Genomic DNA, 21886 nt, shown 5'->3' with positions numbered 1-21886 from the left:
AGTAGGACTGGGAGAGAACCATGCCTGGAACCCTGGAGAGCTGCTGCCAGTACTGAACTTGATATACAGTGTCAGACCATTGGTCTAAGGCAGTTTCTTATGTTCCTATTGCCATTTTTTTTACCCTTAAAAAAAAAACACCCAACTACTCCTTGCCCTCCACCCAGCTCTATGGGTAATGTATTGGTAAATTGTCTGAAACCGGTGTGGTGTTCAGATCATTATACTGGTTTCAGACATTTTTAGCTGGTAATCCATTGCACCAGCTCAAATTGCCTGCAAACGGCAAAGTCACAGGCAGACAGTGCCTAAGAAAGGTCTGGGTGAGTACCTTCTCATGATCTACCTGCCTGCACCTTTGAAGAAGTCCCCCACCCCTCCAGCTTGCGTGAGCCAGAGCGGTATGGGGGCTCGCTCAGCTGGGAGGTGGGAGGCTTCCCATCCCCCAAACTGAGCAGTTTAATGAAGCCCCGGTGCTCCTCCCGCTCGTGTGAGCCTGAGCGGTATGGGGGCTTCGGCTGGGCGATGGATCTCGGCTGCTTCTTCCTCCTCCTAAGGTGGGGATACATTCCAGACACCATGATAGATCAGCATATTGTGGTATTTAGCTGCTGATATATCACAATGTTAAAAACCCGGTATTGCCCAGCCCTAGCCCTAAGGCACAGAGTGCAAAAAGGATTAGCAATAATGGTGCAGTAGTTGGGGTGGGCCGTTCCCTTTGTAAGTGAACTACAGTATTCCAGTCAGTTTTGCCTGCTGGGATTGAGAAGAGCACACAGTGTGCATAATATAAAGGGTCAACAGGGCTTTTTCTGGATTAGTTTTTTTTTTTACTTTTCTTACCCCGCCCCCTCTGTTACCCAAGGGTGCTTCTGGGTTTGCTGCAAAAATAAATAAATGCAGGCATCCAGGTACCGCACTCTTGTGTTCCTTTCCCCAGAATGCTTTTCAGTGTGGTCAGGTGGCAGACTGCCTGAAGGCCAAGCTTTGATTTTTAGCTTCACACTCCTCCTCCCTGAGGGGTTTCAGGTGGATAGTTTAAGCTGCCTGGTAGTTTGAAGGAGGGGGAGCAAACCAATCTTCCCAGCCTTCTTTTCTTAGGTGCAGGGAGAAGTGTGTTTAGGTATTTATGATGTGTGTATGTTTTGCCTGCTCTTGGTTTTAACTAAACTATTTGTTTAGGAGAAACTCTTTGGTGCTTTACCCATTTTTTAGGTGGGAAGAAGGTTCTGAGCATCCCCAATTTTCCTTTTGCAGTACATGTACTGTATAGAAATTTTGTGGTGCCCAGCTTTCCAAATGGGCCCCAAACGATTAGGAACCCCTGGCTCTATGGGGTAGCAGTGTAATTTGAGAAGCGAATCTCCTGCAGTCTTGGTGAGAGACTTTGTCAGAGAGATGCATGCCAGCACTGTTTGTGACACTACAAGGCATCCTGAAGTGCCCACTGTTATTTATACAGAGCAGTTCTTTGATGTGGGATTATGACCTCTGTCTGCCTAACCAATTGCACATCTTGAGGGGCAAAGCAGCTCCTCCATCCAGTTACGTTTGTGTCCACAAAGGAAGTGGGTGTGTCTTCAGCTGGGCAGAGTTTTATCTCAAATAGTCACGATGGTTAAGATTGTGAGGGTTGCAAGCCTAGTCATGGGCAGCTGTGTAAGACTTAGCTGTGCAACAAATGTGCATTGGTTTGAACTGGTGTTCTCTCCAATTGTATCATCTGGCAGTGTAACTTCTATGAGGGGCTTGGGAGCCAGGGCAGGTCTTGGTGATGACAGAAAACCTACCTTGCTATATTAAACTGCCTTCATTTTAATAGCTACCAGGGGGCTTCCACACAGTTGTTTTTACCTGGAGAAGGATGTCCCACGGACTCTTTGCCCTCTTCCAGTTTAGAGGAAGTGTGTAGCAGCCCCTGGGACATAAAACTATTCAGTTCTTGATGGGTAAAATCAACCTAGTTATTCCTGCTCTTCCCTTTTGATGCGATTTGGCAGTCATGTAGTGACTTTACCCTACTGTTCTTATGAAGGGAATCTTATTTAAATATTTGTGCGGTTTTGGGGTTAGCAACTCCTGTGCCTCCTGCTTTAGGAGTTAGAGAGCTCTTGCATAGATGTGTCTTAAGATGCTCAAGGAGTGGAAAACATAAATTTAGCCTTTTGTTCTGATCAAGGTTTTGTAGTCAGGCCTTGTTGGTAGATGGTCTCAAGACATCATCCGTTAACACTCTGCCAGGCCATATTGTGCACACAAAAAAGCCCTAATAGGCCATCAGCAGTGCTTTTTTCCAGGAAAAAAGTGTCAGAACACACTTCCCTCAGAACTCAGAAGACCCACCCCAGATCCCAGGGGGGGGGTCTCATCACCAACCAGAGGCTTGTTGAGGCTGCTCCACTGAGGTGAGGGGAGCCTTCTGCTTCTCAGCTGAGCAGCTTAATGAGCCCCATCGGAGGTGCCGGGTGCATTCCAGCTGGAAAAAAGCCCTGGCCATCAGCGTCCTAAAATACAATGGGATGCGACTTTGCCCCAGTATAAGCAACATGGCATATGAGATGGGGTCATGAAGTGTTTGTAAGTACTATGGTGTGTGGTGGAGCAGTGAGACGTTACAGAAAAGATAGATTTTTTTTCTTTCGCTCTTAAGACAAGTTGCTGGCATAGTATTTCGTATTACACAAGTTTTATGGGAAAGGGAAGATACTGATCTCTGCTTCCATAATCAGTTTGATAGTTCAGATCTGTGACAAGAGCTGGATTGCTATTCCTGCTTAATATTCAACATAGGTTTTACATTCTATGAAAAGATGTGTGCGCGTCACACTTACACAGGGCTGTCTTAAGCATGTCTTAAGCATGCAAAGATCCACCCAGCACCGCCCCCCCCACAAGGTTGCCCAGTCCCAGGTGCGCAGGAGGGTGGAGCTGGCTGACTGCCTCAGTGTCTCGCTGGCTCGGTCGCCCCCAAACTCGCAGCGCAGAGCCACCCACAGCAGAAGAGCCGTCATGGCGCTCCAACCGACAGGCAGACTCTTCCCCGGCCTCAACTCTCAGGCCCTCGACTCTTGGCCTGGTGCCCCCTGAGAGCCCAGCACCTGGGTGCCCCACACCCCTAGCCCTTCACTTACAAAATCAGTGTTGAACATTACCCACAACTTGCAAGTAGGATCCTATCACTGGCCACTTATATGGACAAGTGAAATTAAAGGGACTGTAGAGGGCTCCTCAATTTTGGAAGTGGGCTGCAGGCAGAAGTTGAATATCTAAATCATAGCACAAAAACCGCTCTTGTAAAATTCACTGCCCTTGAAGTGACAAAACCAAGAGCAGAGTCAGCCATAAGCGGAGCACTTGGTTGGCTACAGTGAGTGAAGGAAGGGAGGATACTAATAAGATCTGGAATGAAGCCTCTGCCACCTCCCAGTTATAACACTATTTTCTCTGTACAACAAAATTCCCCACAAAACAAAAATCTAAAAGCTTGAAAATTCAATGTGTTTATGGTTGTTTTTTATTGGAGAGGTATAGTATAGGAGAGTTTGTTTCTGGTGCTCATTAAGTATTGGTCCTCTTTATATGGCATTGTTATTTATTTATTATTTTTATTATTTATATACTGCCCTTTATCAAAAGATCCCAAGAAAGTGTATATCATTAAGAAGACATTTTGCAGGGCATAGTAAGAGACAGCATAATAAAGTAATCAGAATAACATTTCAAATGTACTGTATGCAGTGCTGAATCAGAAGACTTATTTCTCGAGCAAAGAGGCACCAGAATTACTCCATTAACTCTTGTGAAACTACACTTGTCATTGATGCAGATATTGAATGGCGTATACTTTCTTGCTACCTGTCCAGATCCCTTGAGAATGGGCAGCTCAAACACTTCAGCTAATGTGCTTCAGACATGCCTTAACTTTCCTGTTAATAGTGTATCTGACAATTCTATTTTTACTTGTTACTATAATTACAGTCCCTAGTGTTGACATTTTTTGTGGGGGGTCTCTGTGAGCACTTTGGGTCTCTCTGGATGTTGATACCAAGCACTGTATTCCTTGTGGCACTTGCTAAAAACATTATTGTGTAGACAAACCTACCTAGATGCTTAGACAGCTGCAGTGGATTTTAAATTTTTTTAACTCGGGGGTGTTTTTTACAAACACATGGGGTATGAATGTTATGAAACAAATAAATGTGTTTTTTTTATATAAAAAAATGCATACAATCCACTTAAGGTGAATGACGAATCATGCTGAAGAATCCCTGCAAACGGTTCTGTAACTTATGGTAGAAGTTTATTAGGTTGCATCCTTGCACTTCTGTTCACATATATCTGTAAATAAATTGGCATCCTACCATGGAATTTGAATTGCATTTTCAACCTACGATGGTCAAATAGTCAGTTTAGAATGAAGTGTTTCTAAGGTGCTGCATGGAGCAAACGTGTCTCTGAAAATCTCTGCAAATGTTGCTGGCAATTTTTCTTGCATGGCTCTTGTCATTTGTCCAGGATATTCTGCAACAAAACAGGTAATGGGATAAAATTAAAGAAGTGGCCATTTTGTTAAAAGAAGACAACTTAATTTAAAATGTGTCAGAATTATTTAATAACATTTTATGCAAGGACACTCTGGGTCCCTTCACACCATGCATTTAAAGCACTGTGGTACCTCTTTAAACCAGTCATGGGTGCTGAGGGGTTGTTAAAAGGTAAAGGTAAAGGGACCCCTGACCATTAGGTCCAGACACGGACGACTCTGGGATTGCGGCGGTCATCTCGCTTTACTGACTGAGGGAGCTGGCGTACAGCCTCTGGGTCATGTGGCCAGCATGACTAAGCCACTTCTGGTGAACCAGAGCAGCACACGGAAACACCATTTACCTTCCCGCCAGAAGGGTACCTATTTATCTACTTGCACTTTTGATGTGCTTTTGAACTGCTAGGCTGGTTGTTAGGCAACCCCATTCCCCTCCAAGAGCTTGCAGTTTCCCAAGCAATCCATTTTATTAGGGAATTGTATTTCTGTGAGTAGAATAGGGGTCTGCCTTTTAGTGTAGAGCAAGCAGAGGGGTAATCTCCAAGCATAGCACTAGGGTCCTTAGTACTGTACTAATATGGAGAGAAAATCCCTCTGTCAAGATTTCTCTTTCGTTATTGCAAATTGCAAATAAATATTGGGTGAGCTTTGCAGGGTTTTTTTTTTTCGAAAGCTGTGCTAATAATAAGTCAAATAAACATGCTATATTCAATCACGCTCTAGGAAGAATAAGCAACATGGTGCCGTCCAACTGTGTTGGACTACAGCTCCCATAATCTCTGGTAAGTGGCCTTGCTGCCTGGTGCTGGTGGGAGTTGGCATCCAGACCTCCCTGGAGGGCACTGTATTGGTTACCCTGCTCTAGGGAATTGCAGTCTCCATTTCCCCAATTGGCTTAGGAAATTTTTGAGAAACACTCCAGCACTTTTGGGGAGAAAGTGATGAAGATAATATTATAATAATAGACCTTTTAAGGCTGTATGGTACACTCCAGCAGGACTCATCAAGACCGCCTAGACAAAAGTATAAATCCCCAAGAACAAAGCACAGTAAGCAGCAGCCCGCACATACATGCATACCTGACTTTCCACGTGGACAGTGCTGGATCCAAAGGTGGCGTTGCCATAGCTGGTGACATAATACTGTGCAGGGGCCTGGGCAATGCTCCGTTCACTTGGGACTAAAACAACAACATGGTTAGTTACCCAGCTAGTAAATGTGACTACTGACTGGGTGCATATTTCCCCCCTTCATACTCTTAGTTTTGCATTACTATTTCATATTCCCAGTGGGCTTTTTTTGTGGTACACACCAGTACTTCTTTCTTTTTTATGCTGCCCACGGCAGCCAATATTTGCTGACACCCCCAGCATTTTTATCAATAGAAGAGTGCCAGAACCTTTTCCTTTCTTTCATTCTTTTTAACTAAAAAAAGCGCTGCATTTTATGATGCTTTCTGAGCAAGTAGAGGAGGCAGCCAAAGCACAAACTCTGGGCAGTATGCTAAAATGGTAGCCGTAATAGAAATTATGAAGGCCTGAGAGGAGGGGAGCAAGGACACACTAGGCCAGAGGTGCCAACTTGAATAAAATATTGAGGAGGGGGACCAGGTAAGCCCCTACCCACATAATCGATCACATGACACTGCACACACACACCACACCCATCAACTGGGGGGGCAGTCCCCTCAAATATTTTATGGGAGGGTCTGAAGGGACCGCAGTGCCTAGGAGTTGGCTCCTATGCACTGGGCTATGGACACGAGTCAAGAGATGGAAAGCTCCCACCAATCACCACCTTGCTGTACTTTGGGCAAGATTCCAAAACACCCCTACTAGTATGATACTGTGATACCAGCAATTACAGTATCTCCTGTTTTGGCCACAATCCAGTGCAGAGGTAACTGCTTAAGCCCACTGAAATCAATTGCTTAACTATTAGTTGCTTTCTATATCATCCCCAACACATTCACAAAATGAAACAGAAGAAGCAACGGGTGCACTTCAGAGGGCAATACAGTCATACCTTGCTTCTTGAACAGAATCCATTCCGGAAGTCCATTCGACTTTCAAGAACCAAGGCGCAGCTTCCAATTGGCTACAGGAGCTTCCTGCACTCAATCGGAAGCCACAGAAGCCACATCGGACATTCAGCTTCCAAAAAAAAAAGTTTGCAAACCAGAACACACACTTCCAGGTTTGTGGCGTTCAGGAGCCAAAATGTTTTGAGTCGCAAGGCGTTCGACAACCCGGGTACGACTGTACTTGACAGTCTCTCCTCAGCTCCTGTCCCACACCAGCCAGGTTTAAATCTGTCTACAGTTGAATGAAACCTGAAATCTCCAGTCTCACCTTTTGGTAACAGCAGCTCAGTTTCAAATCGAAAGGCACAAGTTCCACATGTTTTGATTTCTTCTTTGGTCCTTTGGAGAAGGGAAGGAGTACCAAGGCAACAGTAAACAGATTTTGCAATCAAAATATTTATTTATTTTGGTAACTCTTCAGCTTGAAAGATGGCAACACAAAGGCTGTGTACACACTATAGCACATTTGAAGTGCCCCCCCAAAATAATAATTCTGGTTTGTTAAGGGCTGCTGGGAATTGTACCTCTGTGAACAATAAATTGCCAGTGCCCAGAATTATTTGGGTGAAAGAATGGGCTTTAGGGGTACAGTTTCCATCATTCCCGACAACTCACCATGCTGTCTGGTACTGATGGGAGTTGAGTTCAACTACATATGAAGGGCTCACCAGTGCAGTAGGGGTTGTATTCCCACATTGGTCATACTCAAGAGTAAACCCACTGAAATTTATGCACATAACTTAGGTAATCCAAATGTGCCAATTCTGGGTAAAACAATCCTAGGATGCTGGACATACAAAAGCCTATTCAGATCTCACCAAACCCCTGCTAAGCTCTTGGGAGGGGGGGGGAGTACACAATGATTGGTCTGACTGGCAAAATCTGCCCATTTGTGTTGAACTAAAGCAGAAATGTTCCAAAAGGCTTGCAAATACCATCTTGGTAGTCAAGGTAACCCCAGACTAATTGGTGGTTGTTGCAAGAATGAGCCTGTATATGTTTATACTCCCTTCCTTTGATGTACAGTCGTAACTCGGAAGTTGAACGGAATCCAATCCGTTCGACTTCCGAAACGTTCCGACTTCCAAAACGTGGCTTCCAATTGGCTGCACAAAGCTCCTGCAGCCAATTGGAAGCTGTGGAAGCCCCGTCAGACGTTCGGCTTCCAAAAGAATGTTCAGAAACCTGGAACATTCACTTCTGGTTTTCGATCATTCGGGAGCTGAAACATACGAGTTCCGGGGTGTTCGAGAAACAAGGTACGACTGTGTGCTAATTGGTTTGCTTTGCTGTAGTGCTTATCGGCGGGTCTTGAGATGCTGGGCTCTAGGCCCAGAGGGACGAGAAACTTTGGAGAGCTGCCTCACCAACCAGGTGTGATAGGGTGTTCTGGGCAAACCAACCTATGCTGCTTTGTGCATGAAGGCTGCATGAACGTTTGTTTGGGTGTGGATACCCAGAGCAAAAAGAAGGAGGAACTTCAATGCTGTACTTCCCCCATCTCTGTTGGAGGCCCTAAGAACATCAGAATAGGGGAAGGAGAGAGTGGCCTGTGAGAGAACGTTTGTGGCTGGCTCAAAGGAGGCTGGCTGCTATTTCTGGAACTTGACAGCTGTGAGAAACTTGCTGCTTGTTATACTATTCATAAAAACCTGACAGCACCTGAGAGTTTTAGCCTATCTGGTTTAAATATTTTCAAACATAAATGTTTATATTTTACATATGCCTTAGATCATGGGTTGACAAATAAGGCCCGGGGGCCAGATATGGCCCAACCGCCTTCTAAATCCAGCCCACGGACGGTCCAGGTATCATCATGTTTTTACATGAGTAGAATGTGTGCTTTTATTAAAAATGCACCTCTGGGTTATTTGTGGGGCCTGCCTGATGGTTTTACATGAGTAGAATGTGTCCTTTTATTTAAAATGCATCTCTGGGTTATTTGTGGGACATAGGAATTTGTTCATTTTTTCCTTCAAAATATAGTCTGGCCCCCCACAAGGTCTGAGGAACAGTGGACCGGACCCTGCTGAAAAAGTTTCCTGACCCCTGCCTTATCATGAATTTTAAATTCATGATAAAATAGGCAATACATTTAAAAAGTTATCAATGGCTGATGTTTAAAATAATCAGCCATCGATAACTTTTTTTAATGGTCAATATTGCCTATTATCATGAATTTATTTTATTTTAATATTTAATATTTAATATTTTAATGTTTATTTGGCTTGACATGTTTTGAAATGAATTGGTATTAAGACTGTTGTAATTATGTGTTCTTCCTTTTTTTCTTTTTTTTGCTCTTGTGTGGTATGAGTGAGTTTAGACATACTTATGTGGAAAAGAGGCATGCAAACTGAAAGAACAAAAAAAAAAGAACTTGCCTGGCCTATCTCACAGGGTTGTTGTGAACATAAAGAAGTATTTGAAATGTGAGAACCTGTTATGTGTTGCCTATGGTCTCTTTGTGGAAGAAAGAAAAGCTTGATAGATAACTTGTCTGATTTATATATTGTGCAAATTGAGGTCTAGCTAGAAGAATGTGAAGCATAAAGGAAAATAAAATATCCACAACACATCACACATCAAATAAGAGGTGATAAGAAAGATGGACAGTTAATTTGTTTCTTGATATCACTAGTGGAATATGGTAGAGCAAAACAAAATGGCCCCATTGGAAATACCGTATATGAAAGTTTATAAATTGACTTTGATGGGTACAGAGCCATCCTCCTAGTTGCTTTGAATTCAGAGCACTTTGCCTCTGGGCCAACATCAGGGCTTTGTTTGAAATACACTATGTGTTCTCAGGGTATGGCCAAAGCTACTATAGTTGTAACAAGCATTATGCAAATAACAAAAGGTACCTGTGTTGGCTCATAAGAAAATCAAAATTCATATTAAGGCAATACCTTTATTAGGCTAACCAAAATGTCACTAAACAGTGTGCAAGATTTCAAGTTCTCCAGAAGCCTCCATCATGGAAGATGGAATTTGCTGTTTTTACTGCTGAAAAGTTAGGAAACTTCATGCTCTCAGGGCAGGGGAGCAGAGGGATGAAATACTTACACTGTGCTTTTGTCATCCACATCTGGCCAGACAAATTCTGCAGGGCAGCCAGCTGTCCGACAAGGTGTCTTCACGCAAAGATGGAGACCAGGCCACTCCTCCAAGAGTTTATTGCTGATGGAGATTATTGTCATAACAAAGTCCCACACCAACTGGAATCCTTTAAAAGACAACAGAGAAAGGGAACTAAGTGGGATTTTCTGTCTAGATAGTCAGCTTAAGGGAAATGTCAACAGATGCATCTTTTTAGCCAACATAAGTTGTCGGCAAAACAATTTATCTGCAAAAAATAAATAAATTACCAAAAACAACAAGAGACTCCTGTAGTACCCTAAAGGCAGCTAATCTAGCTTTCATAGACTACAGTCCACTTCATCAGATGCATTAAATGTTACCCCAACTTGCAGGCGCATTTGTATATCATTGGGGAGGAAACTGTAAACAGTGAGATCAGAAGGAAAGAGATGCAGAAAAATGCAGACATAATTACTTATTAACAGTGACTGTTCACAAAAATTGTGGTTAACGCAAACATCCTGGCATCAGCGACGGCAGAGCCACAGCACACATATACAGTAAAGTGCATTCAACCCACATTTAAACCATGTGGCTTCCCCCAAAGAATCCTGGGGACTGTAGCTTCTCCCCACAAGTCTACAATTCCCAGGATCCTTTGCAAACTACCATTTCCAGGATTCTTTGGAGAAAGTTATGTGCTTTAAAAGGTGTGTTGGGTGTACTTTAAATGTACGATGTGGGAATTCCCTCAGCTAATCAACACATCATCAAATAACCCATTATGTTTATTTAATCCACAAGTGAATAGAACTGAAATCAAACAAGTCCCAAAGTTTTGCACTAAAAAAACCATGTTTTGAACTACTCTCCAAATTGAGGAATTGATACAGCAAACCATGGTTCGCAGTTAACACCCAAGAATCCAACATCGTTTGATTCACTCCACACTGGTGCAAAATGCAGGGTTTGTGGTGCAACATGGTGCAAAAGCTTGGCGCTGGTTTGGAGGGGATCCCAAATTTCAGGGTACGTAGTTCATGAAGCTTTCCATTGAAATTACATTGAAAAGTTCATTATTATCACTTGTGGGATTGAATCGGCACAATTTTTGATCACACTACATGTTAGCTCACCAATGCTAGGATGGTTATGTTATCAACTGCTGCCACATCTTGCTCTATTGGCCGAGGGAGCCGGCGTACAGCTTCCAGGTCATGTGGCCAGCATGACAAAGCTGCTTCTGGCAAACCAGAGCAGCACATGGAAACACCGTTTACCTTCCCGCTGTAGCGGTTCCTATTTATCTACTTGCATTTTGACGTGCTTTCGAACTGCTAGGTTGGCAGGAGCTGGGACCAAGCAACGGGAGCTCACCCCGTCACCGGGATTCGAACCGCCGACCTTCTGGTCAGCAAGCCCTAGGCTCAGTGGTTTAACCACAGCCCCACCTGGCAGCCACAGTTAGTAAGGTATTTATCTTCATCTGTGCTTTTCCACATTTCCTTTCCCCCATGACCTCATTGTTTACAAATCCCTCCCCCAACCATGCAACTGCAACTCAGGATAACACTACATGCAACTGAAACTGCCAATTTTAACCTACGCAAAAGTTTTCTGCTGTTTTGTGCCTTAGTTTGGTGCTGCCACCATCGGGTCTGTGTTGGCACATCAAATCAAGCTTCAGAATTAACACCCTAAACCAAGCATGATCCTATCTGCTCCAATTTCCTGTAAAAGTTTTGTGCTTGATATATGATAATGCTGGCTTTTCAGGAAGGAGATCGTTTCTAACATCCAACAAAGTGGGTCAAAGTTTGTCCTTCTGTGGTACCTGCCCTCTCAGCTGGTTTTCTGCACCTGAGTTCAATGTAGCTATATCCTTTCTGGTTGTTCGCTTTGATCAGTAAAGGTTTGCCACTGCAGATGAGCAGGCATATCGCTTTTGCCACCCAGTGGGTTGAGAAGAAGGAGCAAGCTTTAACCATGAGCCTGGAAAGAGAGAAACAACAGCCAATGCCTTCAGATCCCATCATGGATGTGCACAACATATTTCATTGGGTGTGCAGCCAGGGAATATATGAATAGATAGATAGAAGTAAAATAAAAAAATTCCTTCAGTAGCACCTTAAAGACCAACTAAGTTTTTATTTTGGTATGAGCTTTCGTGTGCATGCACACTTCTTCAGGTATCTGAAGAAGTGTGCATGCACACGAAAGCTCATACCAAAATAAAAACTTAGTTGGTCTTTAAGGTGCTACTGAAGGAATTTTTTTATTTTACTTCGATCCAGACCAACACGGCTACCTACCTGTAACCAGATAGATAGATAGATAGATAGATAGATAGATAGATAGATAGATAGATAGATGCATAGTTCTTGCTTATAAATTATATTGGTTTAATTTATCAAACAAACTAAAGAAACTAAAACTTAACTAAACATAACTTTTTAAATTAAACTTTACTTAAAAACTACAAACTCTTCAAAAGAGACACAAAATACCAAAATTTTGCTGTAGTGCAATTTTTGCTTGATAATTTCTGTGGGAAATGTATGTATGTTTGTGGCTGACCCAGGTTATGCAAATCAGCCAATTTTCATGACTGTGGCCCAAATTCAAAGGAGACTGCAAACAGCAGAAATTGGTCACAAGCTGGGCCATCACTTCATATTGGCCTCTATGCGATCAACAGTCTGTTTAAACAGAGCTTTTTTTTCAGCTGGAACTCACCAGAACTCAGTTCCAGCCCCTCTCAGGTGGGCACAATTGCCATTCTAAGAGGAGGGAGGTGTTCTTGGTAAGTTCTAGTTACAGGTAGGTAGCCATGTTGGTCTGACGTAGTCGAAACAAAATAAAAAAATTCCTTCCAGCAGCACCTTAGAGACCAACTAAGTTTGTCATTGGTATGATCTTTTGTGTGCATGCACACTTCTTCAGGTACCTGAAGATATCTGAAGAAATGTGCATGCACATGAAAGCTCATACCAATGACAAATTTAGTTGGTCTCTAAGGTGCTGCTGGAAGGAATTTTTTTATTTGGTAAGTTCTGGCACCTTTTCCCCTAAAAAATAGCACTGTGTTTAATTACCTTTTGAAGAAGCCCTCTGGGATCTCTGGGGAAAAGTAAACACGGATATGAAGGTCTTCTGTGTGGTCTCCTCCCCACATTTTGGAGACCTCCTCACTCTGGTTGAGATAAGTGGGAAATAAGTAGTGAGTGTCCTCATGGCCTTGTGCGGCTTCCCACGGCAATCCAGGCACAAACACTCGGGCTTTTGGATTGAGCCCCTCTGCATTTCTGACCTCCAGACAGATCTCAAAGTGCTCCAACAGGCAAAAGAGCTTCCCCTTCTGAGATCTGCTGCCCACCATTTCCTCAAAGACGTCTCTCATGCCGTCCAAGTAGAGCTGGTGTTTGAGCAAAGCTCTCATGGCCTTCTGGCACAACATGGCCTTTGACTTGAATGCCCACACCCAGTTGGCCCGGTCTCGAATGGTGGCATGTTCTGCTATCAAGATGTCCACAGCAATGCTCTCCAGCTGCTGCGTCAGGCCATACCGGACAAGAGTCTGGAAGAACAGAAGCATTTTTTTTTATAAAAAAAAAACAGGCATAGAAAAATTAAGTCTTAAATACACGCCAGATAAGGCTCACATCAGGGGTAGCAAATACATTCTTCAGATGTTTTGGACCACAACTCCCATCAGCCCGAGCCAGCATGTTCAGTAGACATTGATGATGGGAGTTGTAGTTAAAACTATTTGAAAGCACCAAGTTGGGGAAGCCTGCCTATCCCTCTTCGCATATGCTGCAGCTATTAGGAGTCATTGAAAGCAAAATGGCTTCCAGCAAAGATGTGGGTAGCAGGGGGAAATTCAGAACTGGTCTCTCTCAGTAGCTGATATGCACAGGTGAATCAATACACATGCCTGACTAGTCCATCCTGCAGTATTATCTGCAATCCTATTGTGAGATGCAGTGTCTCTGCTGATGCAGTGTTTCAAAGATGGCGGGGGGGGGAGGGGACACTGTTCCTATAGTCCATTCCTGGCTATCTTTCCATAGCCTATTGATAAACCCTTTCGGAGCAAGCGGTCTCATTTAGACAATAATTACCTGAAATCCCCATTTTGTGCTAGAAAACAACCAAGGTGGTCATAAAAGTCCTGCGTTCTCCTCTACAGCTTGCAGTGTGAACCTGCTGATCTGAAGGACATGCTTGCCTTTGGAATGCAAGGGATCAAGTGTGGTGAAGTTGCACTACTGATTCCCTCAATCAGGTTCAAACTAGATGTGGTTAGTGGGGACAATAAGATAACTCCCTCCTCCTGTAATGAGGCATTAACCACTCCCTGGACCCATCCAGCCAATTCCCACCTACTAGATTTTATAGTGGTGTATAATGAAAAGGCACAGAACATCCATTTGTAAACCAGCTGGCAATCTCAGGCTGAGCCTTGGCACTCTAAAGGATGTTTTCTGTTGATCTCCTAGACAACTTTCTGTTGTGACGTGGTAAATAAATAAATGCTATGCTACACGCTTGTGTGGCACCTCCATTTTCATTCCCCTTCTAGTTAACTTCAGAAAATCAATGTCTCTACAGCATAAAGAGATCTGGTGTGGAAGCAGCCAAGGACACCTGGCACTCACTTTGAAGATGGTTATGAGAATGTCCGGGCAGAGAAACACTGTGCTCTCCAGCTGCTTGACCTCTTCGTACCACACGATTAGCCCAACGCGGTGAAGGTATCTCAGGATATCCCGCAGAAGTTCTACATCAAGGTGGGTCAGGTAATAATGATAGGAAAGCTCTCTATGTAACAGACTGAGATCCATTATACCTAAAGGACCATTAGAAGAAGACTTGTTTCTAGTGACTGCAAGGGATCCACAGAATGAAATACTTTGAGTAAGCACGTTTGGGATCAGCCTATCCCTAGACAGGGATGGATGGGTGGATTTGTCAAATTTGGATTCTCTCCTTTCCCCATATTTCCACTCCTAAACTCGTTTATCCACATTTCCACATGACTTGGCTATTTATTTATAAATTTTGAAGAATCGCTGTCTGTCTTTCAGTTTGCGTATTGTTTCAGAAAGTGTGAATTAGGTAAGGTTCGTCTCTAGATGTGATCTGAATGTCTTCCCCATCCCTGTCTGTAAGTGATGGAAATGCTGTAGTTCTGCTGTTGGAGCAGAACTAGAGGAGGACAGTAAATATTAAATAGGTCAATGCTAATGAAGAATCGCATCCTTACTTAAGCTGGCTCCTTCAGCAGGTTAACAACTATTTTGGAATTCATTGTAGATCTGGGAATGTGAAAATGCTCCCATGGTTTTAAATTTGAATGTTTGGGGTTTTTTCTCTGTGGTCTTGCTGCAGAAGGGGATCAGGGCCATCAAGCACTGATCATTTTATTTTATTTAATATGCTTTATACTTGGTTCAAATGTTGTTATGCTTTAATTGGATTTTTATTATTTTTAAAACGGGGGCCTGCCCAACTTTTCAGGCTGAGTGGACTATAAAAATAAATAAAAATTGACCACAGAAGAGAAGCCAGTATCAAACTCCTGCTATTGCCCCAGCTGCCTGAGGGACTGACTCAGAGAGACTTGGGTTCTCCCCCAAGCCATCTAGAGGCCATGACCTTTATTGCAAGTGTTTATGAGATGGGTGTGATGGTGGCTGTGTATTTCAACGAAATACACTCTGTGCATAGAAAACTGCCACCTACTGAGTCTGACTATTGGTCCATCTTGCTCAGTTTTCATCTATGCTGATGATCTCCAGGGTTTCAAGGCAGGGAGTCTTTCCCAAGAGATGCTGGGGAATGAACTGGGAACCTTCCACATGCAAAGAAAGCAGATGTACTACCCCAAGCGATGTCTCTTCCCAAAGGTTCAGAAGGACCCTGTTCTGCATCATGAATTCACCTATTCAAGGGCTAGGATCTTGCATTTAAAAAGGGGAAGAGAGGAGAGGCGCAAAATGCCCATTCCTAACAGTTACTTGCCATGCTTTGCCAACTCTTCATTTTTTTGCACAATATTCACAATTGCAGCTTCTACTTGCTTGTAGATAGGGGGAAGGACTTGGATGACATTCGGGAAGACAACTTCATTCTTGACGTGCTTCAGAATTGTGCCTTCGAGTGTTTTGATGTCCTCGTAATCCATGCAATTGACGGGAACAAGGTCCAAAACCTGGGGCAAAAAAATATTTAGATGCCACAAACAAACAAAAACTCCAGACAGTTTACAAGCAAGCAATAGATGCAAACGACCAAAGACTCAGATTGGCATCTTGTTATTCTGGTGGGCAGTCCATGGTTTATGCATGTTGGTGGGCAGGGGGTTTGCTCGTGTCATAGAACTTGAGATTCCTACAATCAAACAAAATCTCTAGATGGACATGAGATTCAGAACAAATGAAAGGAAGTATCTTATTCATACAGTATTTAAGTGAAAGGAGTCATCTATCAGTGGTGGCTGGATGCATCCTCCCAGATCTGAAGATTTATGCCTCAAAGAATCAACTGCCGGGGAACAATAACTTCAGGTTCCACTTGTGGGATGGCCACAGGCACAAGGCTAGCCACTACTGGAAGCAGGTCGCTGGGCAGGGCCAGAGGGAAAACGGGGTGGATCAACTCATAAATTTTACCTTTGTGCAGCAGGATAGTTTGTAATTCACTCACACACTGCTCTCAGTCCTGCATTCAGGCAAGCGAGAGACATTATCAGAGTTCAAGGACACATTCCAGCCAGGCCAAAGCACTCGTGGAAGGTGTAAAAGTAGGGCCAGTGAGTGGTGTGGGCTGGTAAAAGGGGGATGTGGTTAGGGTGAGTCTCAATGGCCTGCAGCGTGAACCTGGCCCCTGGTTCTGAGGTTCCTACCCCTGGAATGAATGGACTTTGGGTCTGCTCTAGGCACCTTATTTTGTTCTTAAGGTTCAATGTCCCAGCCTCCAAACTGTCCACATACCTTCCCGACAAGGTTGCTGCTTGTTCACACCCCTCTTTTGACTAAGGAGTTGACAAATTGGGGCCAGATGGGAAAGAGCCATGTTACTGCCTGTGCTTTCTGACTGCTGTATGGAAAAGCACATGAATCTGACCTTTGAAGAGTTTGTAAGTAAACTATTTTTAACTTCCCAAACATGTCCCCCCCCCCCCATGATGGGGAAGTGGGAAGTTTTGGAACTCACAAGGACATACTTTAAAAGTCCAAGAGTCTATTTTTACAAATTTCACTTTGCTGCATATTTTGTTATTTTAAATCTCTGCTCACCCAAGGGTACTTGTCCTAAACCTGAATCTTGGCATCCAGGGAATTCTTTTTATTTACTTAATTTTTCTTTCCCAACCAACACTATTTGGAGTTTATATCACATCATATTCTGTAATGCAGGGACTGGAAATTTGTGGCCCTCCAGATGTTGTTGGACTCCTGACTCAGGTCAAGCCACAGCCATTGTAACTGATGGTCAGGGAGTTCTGTCAAAAAAATCTGACGGGCCACAGGTTTCCCACCCCTGCTGTAGGGCATCCTAAATATTCAAACTACATCACATTTTCCTCACCGTAAGGGTGCAGTTCTCCATTTCCTTCAGCCTATTCCACTGGTCCACAAAGAACTCCGATTCCTCATTGTCCTCCAGGTTGGCAATGAGATGGGCTAAGGTGCTCTTCCTCTCATCCAGCATGTCCTGGATCTTGCTCATTATATCCTCTTTCTTTTCTTTAACCTCCTGCTCACAACAAGCATCTATGTGAGTTCCAACGGGAAGGACCACAGAGTTGGGCACTCGCATAAAGAGGTTGTTAATCCAAAATCCAACAAGCTCCTTGAAGGAGTCATCGCTCCGCTGATACCTAAAAAGGGGAAGTTCCAGATCACTCACAGACTCAGCCCACTGCCCTGACATTGTGTGGATAAGCCAATTTGTTTCTCTAATACTGGTAGCTCACAAAGAGAGTGAGATCACATTCACACTATGCACTTAAAGCACATGATTTCCCCCAAAGAGTCCCGGGAACTGTGGTTTGTTAAGGGTGCTGGGAATTGTAGTTCTCTGTGGGTAAAGTACAGCTCCCAGTATTCTTTCAGGGAAAGATATACGCTTTAAATATATGGTGTGGATGTGACCGGACCTTAATACAGATATTAAGAAGTGGCCTCTGCTGTGAGAAAATTATATACTTCCCGGCTTGCAATTGTGGCACTTGTGAAAATATCCATAAAAATAGAGTAATAATAATTATCCATAAAAGTAATATTAATCGATTGGTGGTGGCCAAGCAAAAAAGATTTCACACAGTGAATAGTGGAAAACATGCTTTGTTGTTGTCTTTTTTAAAATTTTGATGGAGTGCAATGATGAGTAGTGCACTTCAATGTCTAGCTAAGGCCTCTGCAACAGGTTTCAGCCACCTCCGATTTAGAAGAACAGCATGCAGTGCAAGCCTATGAAAGTTTGCTTGAAATTGTTCAGTGGAGCTTACTTCCAAGTGTGCATAGGATTTCAGCCTTAATTCGTTCACTGCTCTCTGATGGGCATACTAGCAGGGATAAAACTCCTGCAATTATTGAGTTTCTGGCTGACAAAAAACATCTAACTTCTTACACAGGAGTACAAATTTAGCCAACGACAACACATTTAAGTCCCATTCACTTATAAACAGGAATGTGAAGCACACGTGTAAATCGACCCCGCTGGTGCCAACAGGACTTAAAAGCCATGCTCCCGTTTGCCCTCCCTTCACAAGCTAAGCAAGGTGACACTTACTGCTGGAAGTTAATGACCAAGATGACCAGAGCCTGTGGCGTGATGAACATGTGGTGAGTCATATAGTATTCCAATTGGCCAGCAAAGTCCCAGAAGAGAAAAGTGAAGCCTTGGATCTGGAACTCGCTGATCTCAATCCCAACGGTCCGCTCTTCCGCTGACATTCGAACTATTTGCCTTTGCTTCAGGCTTTTGCAAATGGTGGACTTCCCTGCTAAGGACATCCCCAGGAACATGGTCTTGACTCGCCTGTCCTCTTCCGCTTGGCTGTTTTGCAGCTGGTCGAAGTAGCTGATGATCTGCCTGAGGCCTCCGGCGCAGACCTCGTAGGGAGGCTCCCGGAGAGGATTCCCGCTGACCTTGAACATCTTCAGAGGCAGCTCCTTGAACATCTTCATGGGAAGCTGGCGCAGCTTGTTGTTATACATGTAGAGCTCTTGCAAACGTTTCAGCTCCAAGACCACCAAAGGGATAGCTAGGAACAAGTTGTTGGACAGGTTGAGGTACTGGAGGCTGCTGCTGCAGACTGCCAGGTCCTTGGGAAGGCTATCTAAGCGGTTGTTGTTCAGTCGAAGATGTCTCAACTTTGGAAGGCAGGAAAAGACTCCCTCTGGGATAACGTGGATTTGGTTCTGATTGAGTTCCAGCTTCTCCAGATGGACCAAGCTCCCGATTTCCTCTGGGAAGTCTATGATATCATTTTTTGACAAAATCAGCTTTTTTAGGTTGCAAAGTTTTGCAATCCCAGTGAGGTGTTTCAGCTTGTTCCGGTCTAAATTCAAGCTTTCTATGCCATTATTTTGCAGGACCTCAGGTGGAACCACTCGGAGCCTAAGTCTGGAAAGAGTCACTTCATTGGGGTAGTCTTCTTGCCCTTGATCTGATGAACAGAGGGCGCAAGATACTGTGATTTATCATCAAGAAAAAGGACCATAGTTTCCAAGTGAGTAGCTTGCCAGACACTCTGCTCAAATTATTTCATGCCCCCCCCCACACATAAGTAATGCTCCAGCTCTTAACCGTGTAATGCTAAACACTTTTACTAGGGACAAAGCCTAATTGTTTACAGAGGGAATTATTTCTGACATAGAGAGAATTTTACAGTAAATCACTTAATCTGGAATTAACCTTTTTTTCTACTGCCTGGTTCCGAGTATAGGAGGGTAGTTAAATTATAACCAGGTTACTGTAACTGTATATGCAGGTAAAGGCAAGAGAAATTGGAGACAGGATGGGGTAGGACTTGTGGTATGCTTAAGGTCCTACATAGCCCACTCTTTTATTTTATTTTATGTTTGTATGTATGTATTCTTAAGGAAATCAGCCCTGAGTGCTCCCTGGAAGGACAGATCGTGAAGCTGAGGCTCCAATACTTTGGCCACCTCATGAGAAGAGAAGAATCCTTGGAAAAGACCCTGATGTTGGGAAAGATTGAGGGCACTAGGAGAAGGGGACGACAGAGGACAAGATGGTTGGACAGTGTTCTCGAAGCTACGAACATGAGTTTGACCAAATTGCGGGAGGCAGTGCAAGACAGGAGTGCCTGGCGTGCTATGGTCCATGGGGTCACGAAGAGTCGGACACGACTAAACGACTAAACAACAACAATGTATGTATGTATTTTATTTATATCCTGCCTTTCCTCTAAGGACCTCAAGGTGGCAGACATGGTTTTCTTCCTCCCTACTGTATCCTCACAACAGCCCTGTGAGGTAGGTTACGACTAAGAAGCTGTGGCTGGTCCAAGACCACGCAGTGAATTTTTGTATTTTCAGTCAGAAGTCATTCTTACCGAGCTCGACAAATGAGGCAGGATTTAAACTATAAGTATGCCCCACTACCACCAGCTCTCATTTCAATACAGTTCCTCTAATGCCAATCAGGCCTACTTCTGAACACATTATTTGAAGGAAAAAAAAGATCCACTGCGTTGAACACAAAGGGCATAATAACAAAGGGATGGAACAAGCCTGTGCTGTGGGCAGCTTCCTCTGGCCTTTTCACTGCTGCAGCTCCCGTAGCTGGAGTTAAGCCGCTGTAGTTGACAAGGTCAGCTTTAAAACATCTTGCCCCTTCTGTCTGTCACTCAATGTTGCAATGAGAAGGACTGAGAAAGTACTGATTCTATGCACAGTCTGTGCCCAAACTTGAATGTATGTCCTTCGGCACGATTACTATTTTAAAGATGGCAAGTTCTCTCATCCTAACAAATGGCACGTAGGCCCAGCATCAGCACCCAACTCCTGACCAAACCCTCCTCTAGCACTGCCCCTTCCATTATTTTTCTACTCCACTCCAAGCAGCAGCAATCAGTAGGAATCAAAGGCAGGTACTCACTAGATCCATGCTGGGCCATGTTGTTGTCCTGCTGCTCCCTGCTTCACAAGCCACGGCTATATCCTTCTGACGTAACCACCTGCTTTCATTTCCTCAATTCTCTTTCAAAAGCCTTTACCTCCTCCTTCTTCCCACAATTCATTTCAAAAGACCATACGGCCACATTACCACTCTTGCGCAAGATGTGAAACTTTGTGTGGGGCAAAATTGAAGGCTCAACATAGTTAAAATAACCACAGCCATTTCCCCAGTATATGATTGCCAGTGAAATGGGGAGATATTATATATATATATATATATATATATATATATATATATATATATATATTCCTTCACACTCGCAGGTGTGACAATGGCCCTTTCTCAGGGCTGGCCCAAGGCATGTTGCTGCCTGAGGCAAAGGACAAAATGGCACACCCCTCCTTTATGGTTCTGAAGCCAAGTGGGGAGGTGGTCAAATCTTACTTCAACACCATTGATGGGATAGCCTCCTCTATTGCCCCGGAGGGCAGCAGGCTAGCACAGGCAGGCCATGTGGGGCATAGCAGAGGGGAATAGTTGGGGGCCTGCAACCTTTGGCCCCCACCCCAGCATCTGCCACCTGAGGCAGTTGCTTCCCTCTGCTTAAGGCTAGCCCTGCTTTCTTGGGATTGTGATGTTGCTCTCTAGACCAGTCAAACTCCACTTTCAGTTAATAACATATTCTTATCTGGGGTGAAGGTAGACAAAGACCCATACATGTAGCTATCTTTGTGGCCTTCAGGAGGGAGGGAGAGGACGTTGTCCCCAGCGAAAGCTTTATGGCAGACCTAACCGACAGTATGTTATCTTCTTGCTGATAAAGACAGACACGCAACTCATAAAGTAGTCCTCCTTGCAAAAGGTTAGAAACAAACCTGTAGCTGGGTATTATGGTGGCCATCTTATCTGATGGCTTATAGGCAGAGCCCATCATCGGTGTGTTTTTATTCAAAGTTGCCTTTGTGTTTTAATTTGTACGTTGGATATCCTTCATAGTATTGCAAATCTATAAC

At 43.8% G+C, this 21886-nt stretch overlaps 1 protein-coding gene across 3 annotated transcripts; it reads right to left on the bottom strand.

Moving 5' to 3' along the window:
• Positions 1-4221: 4221 nt before the first annotated feature.
• On the bottom strand, positions 4222-21055 carry LOC118088548 (malignant fibrous histiocytoma-amplified sequence 1 homolog). 3 transcript variants are annotated; one of them, XR_015948909.1, is made up of 11 exons: positions 20853-21055; positions 18516-19395; positions 17310-17601; positions 15741-15930; positions 14375-14565; positions 12809-13290; positions 11574-11705; positions 9699-9858; positions 6898-6968; positions 5626-5726; positions 4222-4524 (listed from the first exon to the last, which is right to left on the bottom strand). XR_015948909.1 is itself a non-coding variant. In XM_088665895.1 (11 exons), the coding sequence occupies exons 1-11, from the start codon at positions 20869-20871 to the stop codon at positions 4507-4509; spliced, it is 2586 nt and encodes an 861-aa protein (XP_088522021.1). In that variant the 5' UTR covers positions 20872-21014; the 3' UTR covers positions 4222-4506. The 3 variants fall into 3 exon arrangements, 2 of the variants coding, with proteins under 2 accessions (XP_088522021.1, XP_034978193.1); XM_088665895.1 differs by having other exon boundaries at positions 11548-11705; positions 18516-19419; positions 20853-21014; XM_035122302.3 differs by having other exon boundaries at positions 11548-11705; positions 20853-21014.
• Positions 21056-21886: the final 831 nt, after the last annotated feature.

The sequence above is a fragment of the Zootoca vivipara genome, chromosome 1, assembly GCF_965207765.1.
Source record: "Zootoca vivipara chromosome 1, rZooViv2.hap1.1, whole genome shotgun sequence".
NCBI classification, from domain to species: domain Eukaryota; kingdom Metazoa; phylum Chordata; class Lepidosauria; order Squamata; family Lacertidae; genus Zootoca; species Zootoca vivipara.
Note: the sequence above shows the minus strand (reverse complement) of the source record. Positions and strands in the feature narration are given on the sequence as shown.